This window comes from Rhinoderma darwinii, chromosome 6, assembly GCF_050947455.1.
Source record: "Rhinoderma darwinii isolate aRhiDar2 chromosome 6, aRhiDar2.hap1, whole genome shotgun sequence".
In the NCBI taxonomy this organism is placed as follows: Eukaryota; Metazoa; Chordata; class Amphibia; order Anura; family Rhinodermatidae; genus Rhinoderma; species Rhinoderma darwinii.
This window is the reverse complement of record NC_134692.1, coordinates 119,106,272-119,126,561: the sequence shown is the minus strand read 5'-3', so window position 1 is coordinate 119,126,561 and position 20,290 is coordinate 119,106,272. Positions and strand designations below refer to the sequence as shown.

Genomic DNA, 20,290 nt, shown 5'->3' with positions numbered 1-20,290 from the left:
TGAGCTTCCAACATTGACTGGTTCAGTGTTATTGAATGGGCTACGATGGTTACACAGTGGCTTTTGTTGACGTGCCAGGAGTCGTTAGATCCGGGCTAGTGGCATCGTCTCTGCATCTAGTATGTTATTTATATGTAACAGCATGACTTGTTATACTTGTCATCTTCACACTCAGCTCTTTTTGTGATATGGCTTTAAAGATAGCTGGTAGGAAATGTTATGACTGGCAGGCAGAGATGTGTCACCGTGTTCAGTCGTAGGTTAATCAAGGTGATTCACATCTAACTGATGACCGGCCCTGTAATGCAGAAGACAATATGAAAGCTTTTCCTCTCTGTCCTGTAGAAGATGATGGGTTGTGGTAAGGCCTCTGTGCGTATTAATGACTTTGCCAAAAATGACATTGCTCAAGTGCAGCTGATCAATCATTTCAAGGATGCCCTTTAATATCGGAGATATGTGTGAGACAATAGCAGTAATAAAGAACTTGTTCATATTCTCAGCATAAGCAGTGGCAGTAACATAAAACAAAGCTGCTTTTTACCCACAGTTACAACATACTACAATATATAACTTTGTGAGCTATTTGCTTCACTTATTTTGTACTGTGTTATATGTTTTCTTCTCAGTTCACACGCAAAGCTACATTTAAAGGGGAAATATATCACAGATACATGTGAGAAGTTCATATTGGTAAAGTCTATCATTTTGGACCATCACTGACTACCAGAATAAAGGGGATTTATAGTCTATAGATGTATAGGGTGCTTAAAGAGGACAAGTCAACTTTCCTGATTTCCCATTAATTAATACTTATTTTCCCCTGTGGTGGCGCTGCAGGGAAATTGAACACTTACTGCCGGGTTTTCCCCACAGATTACAGTTTATCACTGGGGGTCCCAACAAGGGTGCACTTTGCAATCTGCTTCTTGTCAAGGGACCCTACTTACAAATAGAGATTGTCCAAAGTGGACAATCTCTTCAAATCCTTTCGGAACTGTTCATAGATTTTGTGATGCAACATTCTAAGAAGACTTTCATTAATTTCACTGTTTTTAGAGGCCTTGACAAAGTGTGGGAACATGCGAAACGTCCATAGGCTAAATTTTGCTTGTGACCATGATTTCATAAAAAAGAAGGTTTGCTAAACTGGTAAATGTTGCAGCAATTACTCTCTTTTGAATTTTCACTTGTTTTTTAGACTGGTCAGATTTCCAGTAATAGAAATCTTTGAGCATTGACAAAAGGGTTTTGAGCATTCTATAGAGCCCCTTATTCTGGAAATAAGTGGTGGTCCAAGATCACAGACTTCACAAATGTGATCTTCTCTCATGTATCTATGACATATAAGAAGATCATATTAACTAGATTTCCCCTTTAAAATGATGCTGTTTCCTTTAACTAGTAAGCTTTGCATTGTAGGAGCTCAGATGAAGGGCACATCTAAGCTGACAGCAGATTTAAGCTAAACCGTTGTCTGCCTCCAAGGGCAACTAGCAGTTGTTTGAAAATCGATGTGTATATTAACGGAGAAATCTATATGAAATTGTAATGATGGGGGTAGGGAAACAGACAAGTGAGCCCTAATCTACCCGCCACTCAGTCCCTGCCTACTTGCAACGACCCGCCCTAGGCGACGGGGTACAACTGGGCGACGGTCCCTACGCTCAATAAGTGCACGACAGACAAACAGACAAGGGTACACCGAAGCAAGGGAAAAGGGGCAGTTGCCCACGGCAACACCGTGAGCAACAAGAGTGGTGAACGAGCCGAGTAAAACCAGGAGTGTACGAGGTACCAAACGCAGAGCAGGAGAGTAGTGAACAAGCCGAGTCAAACCAGGAGTGTACGAGGTACCAAACGCAGAGCAGGAGAGTGGTCAGTAAGCCAGGGTCAGTATGGAGCAGGGTCAAATAGTTCAAGAAGCTGCAGCAGGGCCAGGAAACCAAACGAGAAGAATCACAAGCAAGGAGGAACTGGAAAGGCAGGTATAAATAGACAGAGGGCGGGAGCTAGCTCCGTCTGGCCAGGCTGTGATAGGCTCTCCCACTCCTAAGCCTGCCATCCTGAGTGGTGGAAGATGGAGTCAGTCTCACAGACATAGAAGCAGGTGCAGACTGATTACCTATGGGCGTAGACACAGAAGCTGAGCCTGGCAGATCCTTAACAGAAATAACTCAAAATCAAAACCAAACTGTAAAACCAAAGCAATTAACTGAACTAATAAGTTTCTATGTAAATTGTGAAATTTTAAATGCGCATTTACAACCATTTTCAGTGAAGACCACCACGTTTTACACTTGATTCTTTTTCTCCTTGGCCTTTTCTTCCTCCTACTTTTTTTTCCATTTTGATCTCTTTTTGGTATTGTTACTCACATGGATAAAAGTTGGTTGTGCATATGCAACCGTGCTTACAACTTTTCCCGGAAAAGGGAGAAGAAGGTGGGGGGAGGGGACACAGGACTGGATAGTTGAGTACTTGGCAATTAAGTCTATCTCTAGGGACGACGAAAGTGAGTGGAGCGGTGGCTGAGTATGCACACTACTGCTCCATTCACTTAGGGCACTCAGAAACACCTGTTCTTAGGATCAGTGGAGGTCCCAGTGGTTGTACCCCCACCAATAAGATATTTGTCACCTATCCTATGGATAGGTGATAAATAATTTTTGTGGATACCCTTTTAAATGCTTTACTGGAGGGTGTGGGGTGGACCCTGACTAAATTTATATTCAAGGAGTTGTCCCATCTGGACAACCCCTTCCAATTTACCCAATTAGTGCACATGAATATCATAAATGGGACACCCTTTATGAGGCATAGCTGAAAGGTGCAGGAAAAAGCAGCTTTCGATCTGACGCACCCAACGAAACCATGTATTACATGGTCGCCCAGTCATTTAAAGTGGTGCCATGTAATACTACAGTACCCCTGCAGTGGCCCCATTCACATCATGTTTATTTGCCTACGTTTGGCATATACATTGGGAAAAGCTCCCAACATATACATTAAATGTAGGCTGTGATGGAAGCCTAACAGTCATGAACTTTCATAACTCTGCTGACAAAGGCCAAAAGGGCTAAGTTTTGTGGCGTCTATTGGGCTAATGTAGCCCTATGGACACCTTTAGCATGTACAGCGGGAGCTTTCCCGGCATACATGCTAAACTTACGGGAAAAAGGGGATGTGAATAGGGCCCTAGAGAAGTTGGACCAGCGACAATGAGTTGATCATCAGGGCATCTTCACTCTAATTTCCACTAGTGGATTTTCCACTATGGGTGTCATGGATTTGGTTTCACTTGCACCATGACACAAAAGGATCTATTATGATGTATTTAGTGACTTATCCTGATAGATTTAATTAACTGGTTCTCCATCAGGTTTCCATTTTTGTTCCTGGAAAGCATAGCACAGCATGCTACACTATTCTGCTTGTAAAAGAGCAATGGAAACCTGAAGTAAAGAATCTATCGGAAGTGTGAACAGGTCCTTACCATACTGTTACCATACCTCACCTCAATTATTACATTTCGAGCATGTCAACTGCAATGCACTTTTCATATTTTTTCCTGCAAAAAATAAGGACCAATTTGTATTTATTTTCTGGCTTTCTGCCTCTGGTCGTGATCATTATTTTCTTTCATCGGCTAAACTGAAATTTTTTCTAAATCAGAAATTTCAAAGAAAAGGACTGATCATTGCTAGCGAAGGGCTGTGTGTTGGCCAGCGTTACAATATCTGCCATTTGAAAGGTGCTCACCAACCGCGATCTAACAAAGGAATGAAAGAGACTTTCCTGCGACTGAAGTACTTAGAGCATAGGAGACCAGCGTGAAGCACTAGAAGTAAAAATTCACTTCTTCATATTAAGGGCTTTATTATGTATAACCAAGGATGATTAAAGTCCTGTGTTCTGTTCCCCTTAATGCCGTTCTCTTTTTAAAATAGGAAATGCATCATGTAGTTCTTGCTGTTAGCTTTTATAAATTCTGATTAAATATTTAACAGCAACCTGGGGCTTAGCTGAATTCATTATTTCAGTTTTGCTAGATGTAGTCGACCTGCATCACTAGATTTCTGCCTGAACCGAGATGTATATTCAGTTAAAACGAATATCATTAGGGTTGTATGTAAAAAAAATAAAAACAACATATATTCTTTTTCCTATGTCTTGGCTGATCTCTTATGATTTTCCTATGATGTTAAGCAAAGAGGCAAATAGGCTGTGAAGGTAGTTTCTAAAATACTGCCACAAATACACCTTCAGAAACTTCTAAAGCCACGACATAATTTTCTGGAATTTTCCAAGCTTTTTAACTCCTTAACGACGAGTGACGGATATATCCGTCACAAGCAGGTGCTAGTTCCCGCATAGTGATATATCCGTCGCTCTGATCGGGTGGGTACTGCCAGTGTACCCACATAATCAGCGGCAGGAGCACAGCCGGGCTCCTGCTCCAACTTCCGGAATCGAAGCCCACTCTGATTCCGTCAGTTTAACCCATTAGATGCCGCTGTCAATAGTGACAGCGGCATCTATTGTGTTGGACAGAGGGAGGGAGCTCACCCCATCGGCGCCCCCGCAAAGAAATCACGTGGCGCCGTTGGGTTTCCATGGCAGCCAGAGGCATGGGCTAATAGGCAGAAAAAAACAAAACAAAAAAACTATATATAAAAAAACAGTGCTAAATCGGAGGACAAGAAGCTTAATATATGTTTTTATATTAGTTTAACATACAACCCTAATGATATTCATTTTAACTGCTGCCCTAAACAATCTACCGTAAGTAGACCATAAATAGGACATTTTCACGACATCCGAGTGGCACACGATAGTTTTCACGGACCCATTCACTTTGGCAGGTGAATCGGTTCTGTGAAAACGAACCAGACTCTCCGACCCGTGGAAAGATAGGACATGTCTTCATCTTTCCATGAATCACGGACTGAACGCGGGCGGCACATACGGTCGTGTGCATTAGGCCTTATACCCCCATTATCACATGTCATAAGATAACATTGATATGGACCCATGAGCAGGTGTTTGGTAATACACCTAGAACCCTTTGCGGGTAGGGGCATTTAATACAATTTTCACAAATATTACAATACTTCTGAAGCACTGCCTTTCATTGAATAAAAAGGGTATAAAAAATACTTCTTTTTGAAAAGTGAAATATCTATAAAATAAGTGTTAGCTGTGGCATGCAGTGTAATTTAAATACAGAATACTATTGAATTGGGTGATACAAGATGATAAAGGTCTGAAGTCCCATTTTATAGATATGTAATTAACTCAAGCCATGGACTTATATGTCCCAGTTTCCTCACATTGTATCTATTAGTGTCAAATGCGAATATATCCACCTCCAGGGAATGCGTCCCAGCATGATATTTATCACGGCTTCGTTATCCAGGGTTCCCACCAATGGTCACATTGTTAATGTGAGGGGAGACATAAGTAGAGCTGAGTGATGAAACTGGTAACACCGCACACCACTATTTATAGTAGTGCGTACGTGTATATACCTTATCACTAAGCGAGCAGCACAATGACAGGTCACCTACTTTCTGGGGACTTGCTGATCATCTGGTTAATAGTATGTTGGCTACAGGAAGATCTGTCTTCTTCATATTCACAGCACTTTACTGTCATGATAACTATTAGTGATTTGTTTATAAGGAGATTAGTGCCCTACAACGAGTTTGACTTCTTTACAGGCCAGTTTATTTTAGTCATGTTTCTGAGACACGTTATTATAAGAAGTTTCATGTCCCCAGCATTCACATGGGCCCCCAAGATTTCCTTTGCGCTGCTGCCATTACCGCCCTCTTCAGCGATCCAAAGCTGCAGCTTATTGCCAGTACAATTTCATCCAAAGTAGGCACGTGCCAAACATACATTATACGGACAAAAGTATTCGGACACCTACACATTACACCTAGAGGAGCTTTTATGACATCCCATTCTAAATCCATAGACATTATTATGGAGTTGCCCCCCCCCCCCCCCCCTTTGCAGCTTAAGCAGATTTCACTCTTATGGGAAACCTTTCTATAAGATTTTGGAGTGTCTGTGGGAATTTTTCCCATTCATCCAGAAGAACATTTGTGAGGTTCTGGCTCATAATTCTGTGTTCTAGTTCATCCAAAAGGTGCTCAATGCGGTTGAGGTCAGGGCTCTGTGCAGACCAGTCATGTTCTTCCACATCAAACTCACCCAACCACGTCTTTATGGACCCTGCTATGTGCACTGGGGCGCAGTCATGCTGGAAAAGAAAAGGGCCAAACTCTTAGCACAAAGTTGGAAGCTACAATTGTCCAAAATGTCTTGGTATTCTAAAGCATTAAGATTTGTCTTTACTGGATCTAAGGGACCCGGACCAACACCTGAAAAACCACCCCATAGCATTAGCTCTCCTCCATTAAATGTTACAGTTGGTACACTGCAGTCAGGCAGGTAACGTGCTCCTGGCATTCACCAAACCCAGACTCGTCCATCAGACTCCCAGATAGAGAATGGGATCCGTCACTCCACAGAACACGTTTCCACTGCTCCAGAGTCCAGTGGCGGCGGCTTTACAACACTCCATCCAACGCTTGGCATTGTGCTATGTGATGTAAGGCTTGCATGCAGCTGCTCGGCCACGGAGACCCATGCCATGAAGCTCTAGGTGCACAGTTTTTGTGCGAATGTTAATGCCAGAGGAGGTTAGGAACTTTGCAGTTATTGAGTCAGAGCGTTTTATGCACTATGCGCATGGGCACTCGGTGACCCCGCTCTGTAGCTTTACGTGGTCTGCACTTTGTGGCTGAGTTGCTGTAGTTCCTAAATGCTTACACTTTACAATAATACCAGTCCCAGTTGATCGTTGAATATCTAGGAGGGAAGAAATTTCAGGAACTGACTTGTTACAATGGTGGCATCCTATTACAGGACCACGCTGGCATTCAGTGATCTCTTTAGAATGACCCATTCTATCACAAATATATGTAAAGGCGTCTGCATAGCGAGGTGATGGATTTTATACCCCTGTGGCAATGGGACTGAATGAAACACCTGAATTCAATAATTAAGAGATGTGTCTTAATACTTTTGTCCAAATAGTGTATGTGCCCACCACCACAAAGAGATTTTTATCCCTATGTGACTATCCATTTTATAATATCTTGCTTCTGTGCTGAGATATAACCACTTGAAGTTGCAGGCCTAAAGCCTGAGGATGCACTACTAGAAGGTTATGTAGACAATATTTCCTGTTCTGATTTCTGTCAGTCACATTGTTATTATAGAGATATAATATGGATCCAAATCACTAAATATATTGATGCCTACACATATAACACACATAACCGCCACTCAGGTCAAGTTGGAAGAAGATGTTGTTGGATTTAAAGATTTGGATCCACAAAAGGTCTCCTCCATGACTACCCTGCACCTGACAGAAACCAGAAAGAGCACGTTGTTATCAGAATCTCCCATTATACTAAAGGACCTTTACGTTATAAATTCATCTTCAAGTAAAAGCTTGGTTTTGAATGTAAAAGTGTAACTCCAGTTCATCCCCTGCCGAAGATCATTTTCCTCAGTATATGTGTCTCAATTATCTGATAATCTTCTTTTCCTTGCTGGTGATTCAGTTGCTTTTAGTTTAGAATAATGTTCTCCTACTCTTGATTGAAATGATCTCAACACTCCATGACTTCCAGATGAGCTTGAGCTGGGCGTGTGCTTATACACATCAACCAATCAAAATAATGGGAGCTGCAAGGGGAGGGACAGAACAGTGGACTCTGAGGTGGAATTCAGACTACCATAGACTCCCTTTAGTCCATGCACCTTAGTTGGAGTCAATAACTATAGCTGAGCCCTAATAGTATTCAAGGGTGGACAAACACTTTTAATGGCAATTTACTAGTAGATACAATAAAACCCCATCAACAGCAAACTGATCCAATTTACATCAGTATGGAGTTGGAGAGGATGCACAATCATAAGTCCTATACAATGATATCATTCCGCAGATAACATATAGAATTCTAATCCAACAATCGTCCATCTGCGATCATTCCTGTCTACTTGGTATAAGTGGATATTCCAGTGATTCCCTTCCCAAACAAAACTGAATTATGAACTCCAATGTGCTTGTCCTGTAAATGGTCCCGCTGTGGACTGTAAATGGTCCCGCATACGTTTCTAAAGAAAATAGCATATAGTAGTTATGTCTGGCACAGGAAAGTAAACATACTGCGAGTAGAGAACTGCCAGTCACACATTAAACCAAGAATAAGTAATCGTCAATGCTCAAGCTGCTACTGAATTACATCTTCTCTGATGCAGATGGTTGAGCAACAGGCTAAGGTTATCCGTGCCTGTCCTTCATTTATATATTGTTGAATGTTACAAGCAACAATTTGAGATAAGAGCCATTTGAATGTTGGCGACAATTGTTCTTCCAAATTCCGGGCTGCCAGCTGCCCATGAGGGTTGTCATTGGACGCGCTCCACAAAATAAAGAAAATATATTCCATTCTGTTTTCTATTGTGTTTCTTAGAAATATTCCTTGTTTTAACAAACCAAGGACAAATGTCTGGCATGGAAATTCTAAGGATTTACAAAAATAATTGCTTCATGTTTTAATTTACAGATGAGGTAAAATATCCGCTTGTGTATCCCCCCCCCAGATTAATCATCTGCTGAGACACTTTATAATCCAATTACAAAGGCTTTTAAGTGCTTGTAATATAAAGTGATAGATTGGCCTGCCATGTAGATACTGCCGTCTGATGTGAATACGTGTGAATGTACCTGGGATCCTACGTGTGGCAGTTCTATGTTTTTAAAGGGTAACTAAACTTTTCAAAAATAGTGACATGTCAGAAGTTCTGATCGGTGGACGGCCGATCACTGAGACACCCACTGACTGCTAAAACGGCATAAGTGCTCAGGTGAGCGCTGTGCTGCTTAGTTTCTGATCAGCTTTCCCCGGAAAGCCGAGGCAGCGGTGTACGGGCTCAGTAGAAACTCTATGAGCCCGTACAACGCTGGCTCGGCTTTTCAAGGAAAGCTAATCAGAAACAAAATGGCACCGCGCTCACCCGAGCGTTTTTGCCACTTTGTTTTAGGGGTCTCAGTGCTCGGACCCTCACTGATCAAAACTTCTAACATGTCACTATGACATGCAAACGTTTTTTAAATGTTTCGTTACTCTTTAATGTGTAGCTACAATGACTTTGATAATAAGGCCCTGTTCACATCACGTTTTTGGCCCAATTATAGCGTATACGCTGGGAAAAGCTACCGACGTATACGTTAAACATAGGCTGTGACTCCTACCTAACAGTTGCATCTGTCACCCATAGACTATTATGGGATAAGGTTAATCGATATGTCATGAACTCTTATCATCTTTTCATGACGTATTCGTTAAACGGATGCGATAATAGCCTATGGGTGATGGATGACACTGTTAGTCATCCGTCACAGACATCCGTCACCCAGAGGCTATTATGGCATCCGTTTAGTGGATTCAACATGAAAAGCTATTGAAAAGCTCATGATGTATACATTTAACGGATGCCTGTGACGTATGCCATACTGTATGTCACTTATTGGCTCTCATGTTAAAAAAACATATACGTGCGATATACATTTTTTTGCGGGATCCCGTTGGATGGAATAGCATAGTCTTCTACACGATTCCATACCTCAAAATAAAGGTACACCAACATATACTAGCCCGACAGAGGACAGAAGGACACTCTATTGGTCTTCGTCAGGCTTTGGAGCCCTATGAACACTTGTGAGCAAATTAGCCTTGTGAACAGTGAGCATGGGTGAGGTGAATACTGTAACGTTACAGCTTATCACAATTTTGCCTATAGACAGGATTTCCATCATTGTATAAGAATCCGTTAAAAGGTGATGAATCCCAAAAACAGATTACCAATCCCTGCTTAGGCTTCAAAAATTTTATAGCTTTTTGGTTTGAGAGCTGAGTTTGTCATTCGGCACAATTTTGTAATATCACCATGAGTTATTTGTAGTTTTACATTGGACTATAGGTAAACTTGCAGCGTTATTTACGCCTAGATGGTGATACATAAATGATGCAGTCCTAAGAATTAAAAGACAATTCAGCTCTGTTCTATCTCTAAATCATTTATTTCAATTTCAAGAAGCTGATATTAGGACTTTGAAAGAGCTATCAGACAAATATGTATAAGTAATTTCCAGAAAAATTGGCAAAAAAAAAATATTCAAATGTGCTTCTATTATATTTGATTTTGTAGCAATAAGACCTGTAGAACAGCACTGGGTTTTGTTTCTTGATATTGAATGTTAATCATTAATCCTGTTGAGGGCAGCAAAGTTCTTGTTTATTTCTAATTTGTATTACGGTACTCAATTTTGTTTGCAAAGATCATAAAATGTATTTAGATTAGGATTCCCAGAGGCAGAAGCTACGAGGAGTCCGACAGTGCATCACATTCTATGAAAATACTTGACAAGAAATACTACAAAGTATTTTACAATTCTAATAAACTTAAGACTTAAACTACACACCAGAACAACTGCAGTCAAGGATCGGAAAATATTTTAAGATGAAGCACTACTAATATTAGATAGTTATTCACTGTAATTTAAAGGGGTTCTCTCTCCACGACAACCCATGTTAATTTCCCCTATTAGATCATATAGATGTCATAGAGGGGGGCCTCCGCTTGGGGCGCCCCTTTATGAGCCAGACAGGAGAGCTGCTAACAAGAAACAGCTCTTGCTCTGTAGGATGGTATGCCTGGCCCCAACTTCTCTAGGTGATAACAGCTGATCGCCGGGCTGTCTTCATTGCAAAAAGAGGTAGTCGAGATGAGACAATGCACTTTGTTGGGCCACCTTGTTTCCACCTCCATATATTGTCATTTCTGGCATCGCCCCTGGTCCTTGTTTCGGATTCTCTGTTATGTGGAGCACTGTTACACGTCTGTTTGCCTGTACAAGTCCACAATTCTCGACTCAGCACAAGCATCCAATAGCCATTTAATAGTTTATGTCTTGCATTCAGCATATCTTCCAACATTTGAATCCCAATTTGCAGACATTTTAAGCCCCACCCAGCACCGCCAAGGAACGCCCCCAAAATAACACTAAAACACAGCAAATTTGCATAAGGTCTGTCCCTTCATAGAAGAGTCCAGCGAAAAACATTGATGCAAGGTGTTGGACTTCAATCTCTGTTTTTGGTCTTATTCTCCACTCTCTGCTGATTTTTTTTCAAGTGTAGTGGTTTTATTAGCGGTTTACCCACAATATTCTCATGTTTACCCATTTTATCTTGTACTTTACACTCTGGTAGTTGCTAAATGCTCTCGCGTTCACCACCCCCCCTTCCCTCCCAGTGATCTGACATCAGCAATATCTGTGTAATAACCACTTTACAAATGGTGTCCAACTGGTCATAATAAACTGACCACTAAGTGCATAGTCAACAAATGTCAAATCTAGCATCTATGTCCTATATAAATACTACCTTTTCATCTGTTTTCATTTCTTTTCCAGTATATGTTTATATTGTACATTGTAGAAAAACTCTTGCTACTTGGAACCATCAACAAGCTGCTGTTGACTGATGCTATACTTATTTGTCTCTTGTCTGTTTTGGTGTGAAAAAAGCAGAATAAATTTTTGCTAAAAATGCTTCATCAAATTCATAACCATGAGTTTTTATATATATGAAAGGTGAGCAACCAGGGATAAAAACTTTACTAACTATGCTGATATAGTGAATGTTTAGCAGACAGACAGGTTACAATCCAAAGAGTGAGAATTTTAACAGAGTTAATGTATACAGGATTTTAACGAGTTCTCTGCGTTATCATGTGGCGACGTTCCAGGTTATTAATGCTTTACATGTTCTCAAAACAAATGGCTGGAATTAGCTCTTGTCCTAAATGGTACACTTACTCATCTAACATATTTGGATGGGTTGTATTCTGTGATGTAGATACACCCACCGGTGCTCAAACAATGTCAGTTTTTTGGCTTATGTGAAATATTCCCACTCAACATCTGAGAAATGAGGTCTAGTCATGAAATGTATAATAATTTGGTAAAATTAGAAGTGATTGCTAAGGAATTTTTTTGAAGTATTATGATGTCCTCCTTAAATAACTGATAATGTGTATTAGATGAAGAGCAACCCAAAAAGTTGTGTATACCCCCTTCTGGGTCTTTTCCTCCCCTCTGATGTATATGTACATTTCTCTCTATATCTGTGCTAAGTGGGTGTGATGTCAGAGCTGTGATGAGCCAATCAGAGGTCCCCCTGGCTACTCCCCTCCCCTTTCTTACTCACAGGCTGTGGCATAGTGACTATAATGGGAAACACCTCCTCCCCCCTCCCTCTCAAATCCTGTGTCTCTTTAGTTACAAACTTTTTACTGACTAAGGAGGTTTTTGAAAGTTTGCAGAGAGTCTATAGGCAGGGTAAGGGGAAGCACAGGCTCCTGATAATGAGGGAAATGCCTTTCTCTTCATAACTCATATCACAAAGTTTCATGTATTTACAGTGATCCCTCCATGATAACCATTGTATGTTGAAAATATTGCATGTTGAAACCATAACTCTATGGAAAATTAATATTGACACCTTAATTCCAGTAGGGTTGGTTTTTAGAGGTTTATAGGTAAAGGTGTTATCTCATGAAGGCAATATCTTTTTAAAAGAAGACGGTACAGCGATCAGCTGTTATCATTTAGGGAAGCCGCATCTAGGCATTCATTTTACAGCATTAGATGGTGTCATGTATGAAAAGTAATGCATGGACACGCAAAGACTGCCACAGCCGTAGGCCCAGTTACAAAGCAGCTTTCTGTTCTCGCACATACAGGGTTGGTCCAAAGTCAGGACCCCCCTCCCCTCTATGATGTCCATGTGCCCTAATAGGGCAAATTAATAGAGGACAACCCTTTTAACAAATAATATAAGTTGCATGTAAAGTACCAACGCAAATCTATTGTATCTCCTATGCTAATCCTGGAACATGCAACAACCTGGAAAGCTAGTTTTCTAGTTTTCCTGTCTGCCTTGCCAGGAGCGTCTGTGCCGGTATTTCAGCCTGGGAGCCTCCCCATTTCTTCTGTAGCCCAGTCCCATAGTAAACTACCCAGGTCTGTGAATATTTTGCAATGTACAGATCATGGCTGTAAGGGCCATATAGTTATAATACCCAGCTACGACATCCCTGCTCAATAATTCTGGGCCCCTTGGCTTACCGAACTCTCTGAATCCCACACTAAACCTTAGTGGCTTAGTTGCTTGCAGGTTATTGTCATTTTATCCTATAATCCCCATGCATTAACTTATGTCTATACATAGCAGCTGGAGTGTAAAGCATGGGGGATAGACAGAGCAGCAGCCCGAACCCTTGTTTTAATAGAAGGGGGATTCCCACGCCTCTGTTTAGACAGTGCAGTCACTGATCATACCTATGTCCTAATGGAGCAGAACAATAAACAACCAACCAAAAAGCCAATACTATAGAAAAGCAGGGGCGGAGCTATAGGGTGTGCAGAAGTAGCCGTTATACCCGGGCCCTGGTGCCTGAGGGGGTCCAAAGGACTCTCCACCACATAAGAAGACATACGGTAAGAATTAGAATTGCCACATAGTAGATGGGTCCTGCTATAGACTTTACATTGGGGCCTAAGAGCTTCAAGTAATGTCTCTGTAAAGGTAAGCAACTCTATTTGTAGTGACATATATAGACTTTTTTAAGTCCAGAACTGGACAACCACGACTGACACGGACTACAATTCGCCAGTCAGTCAACCGACTTTAAAAAACAAAACAAAAAAAAATAGGTAAAATGTTTAGGAATATTTTTGTACATTTCCACAAGACCTTCATACATGTGTGATTTTATATTATTTTGCAGCGTATGGACACAACATGAAAAGCAGCAACGACTTTATTGGAAGGATAGTGATTGGTCAATATTCATCGGGCTCCCCAGAATCCAACCACTGGCGACGCATGTTGAATTCGCACAGGACAGCAGTGGAGCAGTGGCATAGCCTGAGGTCCCGTGCAGAATGCGACCGAGTATCCCCAGCTTCATTGGAGGTGACGTGAGATCCAAAGGAAGTGATGTCACACAATGCTTACCTGCAAGGAACCATGGGATTTGGAGAAATTATTCCGCTGCTTCTGATTAAACGGCAGCATTTAGCCTATGTGCCTCAGTAAATATTCATGATACAAAATGATGTTAAATGTTGGTCTAATCAGCTTGTTCTGACCATGTCTCGCGATATGCTGATTATTCATATAACAATCAAGGCATTGCACACCCATTATTCCTATTCCATCCATCACGAGATAGTAAAGACATAGAGAGCTGTATATTAGAGTTACAAAATCAGATCTAAGAACTATTAGTGTTATGATGGGCTTGCAGCAAGCCAATGGGACACTGCCATTCACTCAACCTATTGTATTACATTTAAAGGGAGATATTGGTATCTGTGGTCTAATTTGTGAATGTGGTAAAAACTCCTAAAAACAACAACAAAATCTAAAATGTGTGGCACCTATATATAATGCAGTTTCGTCCTTCTACGTTGAATTCTATACCTGTTGACGTATGTGCGTGAGTATGTTTGTGTATTAACACATATCTATATTTATAAACTTGTTTATACAGTAAAAATTACAAATCCATATTTATAGATATTGATTGAAATATATATATATTAATATACCCAAATACATATATAATAGTAAAATAAATCTATATATTCTAATAGAGCATATCTAATTTAAAAAAATAATAATAATAATCTCCCCGGATACTGTAAGAAAATATATTTTATTTTAAAGTGAAACTCAACCTTTGACACATTGGCTGGATAGTTAGAAAATGTAATCTATCATCTGTGTAATATATCTTCATCACCTTTTATGCTGTTTTCAGTTGTTTTTTAATTTGTCAACAAGCAGGGTAGGTGCTGTTAAAGGGAAAATGTCATCACAAAATGACTTATTGTTTAAATTACATTTTTATTTCAAACATTTTTGAATAATTTTTGGTGATATTTTTTATTTGCTATGTCATTAGCTATATGAAAAAATATCCCTAAAATCTTGCAGTTTTCACTCTGGCCACTGAGCCTCACCAAAGTCTGACCCTTCCTGTCCTGCAGGGATCACTTCTCAGCAGACATCGCATGATAATCACAGGCAGGATTACAATGTCTGGTAACACCTATATATAGATAACACAGTTTCCCCCATTGACAATGGGTGATGGACACAGCTCCCCTTCTCCCCCTTCCTGCACAATGACCTCTGCAAAGGTCGCAGAGCATGCCTAGAAAATTCTCCCATAGAAACCAATGGGTCCCCTCCTGTTCAGAGGTTCCTATGGGCCATATGGCTGCTGTAAAGCAAATCTTTAAATGTTGTTAACAGCGGCTCATGCAAGATGACTGCCCTATAATCATGTACAGAAAAGAGAATAAAAAATAATGTACAATCAAAAAATAAAAACAGATTGGAAAAAAATAATATGTTTCACTATCTGGTATTAATTGGTAAAAAAAAATATATGTGATACATTCCCTTAAACGAGGACCTGTCACCTCTCCTGACATGTCTGTTTTAGTAAATACTTGTATTCTCCATAAAATAACAATGCTGGAGCATCTGCTCTTAGAAGTCTGCATTGTGCTGTTCCTCTGTTATTCCTCCTGGGAATGTATGGAAAAAAAATGACAACTCCGTGTTCCCACTACCCATATTAATGGGAAATATCCTGTCCAATCAGTGGCAGACTAAGTAAGGACTCTCCCTATTGACAAATGGAATGGTAACACTCAACTTATTAATACATATCTAGGAGGAATAACAGAGGAATGACAAAATGCAGAGTCCTAAAAAAAAGTTGCTCCAGAATTGTTTTTTGTTTTTTTTTAATTGTTTATTTGTATTGTTATTATGACCCTTGTTCTAATTAGAACATAATACAAAATATAATGAGGAAATCCTACAAAGATGTTAGATTTTACATTTGATATCCAGTTAGCCAATGGTAAATGTTGTGAAGATAAATACATACCGTAACTCATATACATGTGTTTAACATTTGCAGCATTTTTTCACTTTGTTGGGGCTGCTCCAGAAGAGTTTTATCATTGTCATTGTTGTTATACATGTGAATCTTCATACCTGTCCGTGGTTGGAGGGGGCTTTACCTTCTTGATTTTCTAACTCCTGCGTCTTTATGTGTGTTGCGCTGGGAGCAAAAGCACTGCACTCAGCATTGTAAACATTGGGGGAGACTTATTTAAAGGGGTTCTCTGGGATTTTAACATGGGTGACCTGTGCGTTAGCCCATCACTATTTGATCGGTGTGCAAAATAAAGTAACTGGTGACCCTGAAAGCGCTGTGTCCCCTTCAGGGTATGTGCACACACACTAATTACGTCCGTAATTGACGGACGTATTTCGGCCGCAAGTAGTGGACCGAACTCAGTGCAGGGAGCCGGGCTCCTAGCATCATACATATGTACGATGCTAGGAGTCCCTGCCTCTCCGTGGAACTACTGTCCCGTACTGAAAACATGATTACAGTACGGGACAGTTGTCCTGCAGAGAGGCAGGGACTCCTAGCATCGTATATAACTATGATGCTAGGAGCCCGGCTCCCTGCACTGTGTTCGGTCCGGTACTTGCGGCCGAAATACGTCCGTAAATTACGGACGTAATTAGTGTGTGTGCACATACCCTCACTGTTTATGCTGGCACAGTATCTCGTCCATACGTTCGAGTATGACTAGTACTGCAGCTTGTCCCATTCACTTCAATGGGACGAGCTGCAGAAGAATTCACAGCTTCCCATAAAGATGAACCACTGTACATAAACATAGATATAGCACATTTATTGCAAAATTTACCCAAAGAGTAGTGTACATAGTGTGCATTCAATTACTGATTTGTTTTTTTTGGGCTACTTTTTGCCCCGACAGTCGAGAGAGTGGAATGTAGCCAAGAGGAGTCGAGAAGCACTAACAATTTATCAAAGACGATCGCCAATATGGTAAATGTGGAGCAATTGGCAACATTGTCGTTGACTAGATTCATGCATCCTACAACACTATTGATAAATCTCTTCCAATATCTTCAAAGATAGTCAGATATCTACTGTGTTACTACGCACCGGCCCTATCATCATCACAAACACACATTCCTACACACAGACTCGCACATACACACACATCGCCAGTACAGAATATTTTCCCATTTCAGATGCACAGTACCCTTGTTTTATCATTCTGTGCTATGATACAACAGTATTTATATATGTTATACTCCTGGACAACCCCTTGAAGGTGGAGCTTCACTTTAAAAATGGTGCATTGAGGCTGATACTTTAAAAATAAGATAACGTTTTTTTTGCAACAGGAATTGCAACAGACATGACTATTTCTTTTACGATATGCATTTCCATAGCAGTCTCTTACTGTATTGTATATTTCATAAAAAGTGTAGTTTAAGAATGTATATTTATTAAAAATAAATATATATTTATTTGTGCCATCAATATCTTGTACGTGGAGTTTCTGATTGATTTGTGTAATGTTTCTGTATAAAATAATAATAATGAAATAGATTGCAACTACTGTTTTTTAATTGTCTTTGTTACGTTATTATTCTGCATAGGGTTTATGTTTTTCTTAAAACAGAGACTCCACCTGCTGTATAGCCTCACTCCAACCTCGCCATCCCCTCCCCTCAAAGTGGAGGATGAGGTTCCCTAAACCTCTCACTCAGTCCTTTAGAAAATGACAGCTCTGCAATAACTAGACCGTTCTGGTACGATAAAATGGAGGAGAACCACTGATTGACATTGCTCTCCTCCAGAAGCGCAAATCATATATCCTTCATACAGTCGAGTCACAGTATTATGACCACCAGCTAATATCCAGAGTAACCGCCGTGTGCAGCACGGACAGCAGCTAGACGGACTGGGAGGGACTCAATAAGGTGCTGGTCGGTTGTCTCAGGTATCTGGAGCCGTGCTGACTGCAAACAAGACGATCGAGTTGGTCCCACAGATGCTCAATTGGGTGCAAGTCTGAGGAATTATGGGGCCAGGGAAGTACTTGAAAGTCTTGGTCGTGCTCTTCCAACCACTGTCAGACATTTCTAGCCGTGTGACATGTCCCATTGTCTTGCTATTAAATTCCATCTGCCCCAGGGAAGACAAAGAGCATGTGTGGGTGGACGTGATCTGCAACGATGGAATCATACACAAATCGGTTCAGAGCCTTCCACATAGATGAGTGGCCCAGAGAATGCCATGAAAAAATTCCCCCGACCATAACGCTGCTGCCACCAGCTTGTTCTTCCAGCAATGGTTACAGGGTGTTGGTTCTCTTATTTTCTCGCCTGACACGCCAACTTCCATCCGTTCGATGTAGCATAAAAGTGACTCATCGAAGAAAGCAACCCTTTGTCAATCATCGGTGGCCCAGTTCCGTTACTGCCGTGCAAATTGAAGCCTTTTTTTCCTATGCACCTTCGTTGGCATAGAAGCAGTGACCATCCGTCTGCTTTGGAGCCCCATACACAGTAGAGTTCGCTGAACTGTTGTTTTAGACCCACGTCTGGTAGCCCCCTGGTTGATATTTTCACGGTGAGCTGCTCCACTGTAGCGTGTCGTTCGGCCCTTCCACACCTTCGTACCCGACGTTCACCTCTCACATCAATGTCACGTGGTGCCCTGCACTTTCCACGTTGCTTTTTCCCAATGCTGCCATTTGTCCACTCACGATACACTTTCACCACAGCAGCACCCGAACAGTTCACAAACTGCGCTGTTTGAGAAATACCGCCACCCTTGGCCCGATAGCCAATAATCAACCCTTTTTGCAACTTTAATCACCCCTTTTACCCATGGCAACAACGAGTGATCTGTGATCAGACAACCTATCGCACCCCTTATATACCCACCAAGCCAGCCCACGACACATTGATTCCTTCATGGGCTACGCACTGCCGATATCTAAAGTAGGAGGTGGTCCTAATAACGTGACAGATTGAAACATTGCTACTGGGGTGAATTAAACACTCCACTATTCTCACATCATTGGAGTGCTGCCTCTATTTTTTTTACATATATATGTGTGTGTGTGTGTGTGTGTGTGTGTGTGTTAGCTTTTTTTTAAGCTGGAGGAGCTTGTGCAGGTTATTGTAATCGTACTTTTCATCATTTTACAGTTCTCACAGTAATTGACCCTTATGTGTTCACATGTGTAGGTGTGGTCTGAGCTATAGTTATAAAATACTTTATTGCATCTTTAGAATTCTTTTTTGTTTTACCAGTATGTTTGTTAAACTGTTGGCTATCTGTGAATTTTGACTAAGATGTCCAGAAAAAAAACAAAAAAGGAAAGTTTGCAGCACTTGGTCGCTCAAACATACGAGCAGTACAATCCCTATTGATATGGCTCGGCATGAACAAATGAGTTCTTAAGGGAGTGCATCACATATAGTCCACAGTATTAGTGAGCAGACATGTAGCCTGAATGCCAGCCCTACTCTTCTCCATTATCCCATTGGTAAAGTTGCAGCACTTGAAGGACTGAGATACCAGAGGGAGGTTAGTATTACAATGACTTCACTCTTCTAGATGGCTTGACATTGAGATGCTGCCTAGGCACAAATGATGTGGAGCAAGCATGGAAATAGCAAGGCCTAGCACTAGTATACCTGTCGACCCTTCTGATGATAGGAAATGCAAAAGGAGCAATTGCCTAGGGGCCTCCACCTCCCAGTTCCTTCCAGACCTTTCTAACAGCAGACATCGGTGTAACGCCAGGCTGCCCTCATACACATTTAAATGTTGTTGGGTCCTGCCAAAACCTGCTGACAATGTTTCTATGTTTATGTCCACTTTAAGATACCCATGAAACTGGGAAGGTGGCCCTTACCAATTTTTTGGCTAAGAGCATTCACCAGCCTTACTTTTGTTGCTTTTTAACTAAGTATATTGGGATGATATTTGGGAAGGCTGGCAAAGAAGCTGCAGTTGTGCCCACCTTTTTATTTACTTAAAGGGAACCTGTCATGTAGAACAAGCTGTCCAATCTGCGGGCAGCATGTTATAGAGAAGGAGCAAATTGATATATAGTTTTATGGGGAAAGATTCAATATAAGTTTCTATTTTAGTGATTTAAATGCCTGCTCATTCTGGGCTTAAGAGTCCAGTGGGCGGTCCTATT

The 20,290-nt window shown here is 41.0% G+C and overlaps 1 protein-coding gene across 2 annotated transcripts in view; it reads left to right on the top strand.

Annotated features, from left to right (window-relative positions):
- SYT17 (synaptotagmin 17) overlaps positions 1–16,511 on the top strand; it is a 78,469-nt gene extending 61,958 nt beyond the window's left edge. For both annotated transcript variants that reach the window (XM_075830177.1, XM_075830176.1), the window contains one exon: positions 13,942–16,511. In XM_075830177.1, the coding sequence (XP_075686292.1) occupies positions 13,942–14,138 (197 nt within the window). In that variant the 3' untranslated portion in view covers positions 14,139–16,511. The remainder of the gene's footprint in view (positions 1–13,941) is intronic.
- The last annotated feature ends 3,779 nt before the right edge of the window (positions 16,512–20,290 follow it).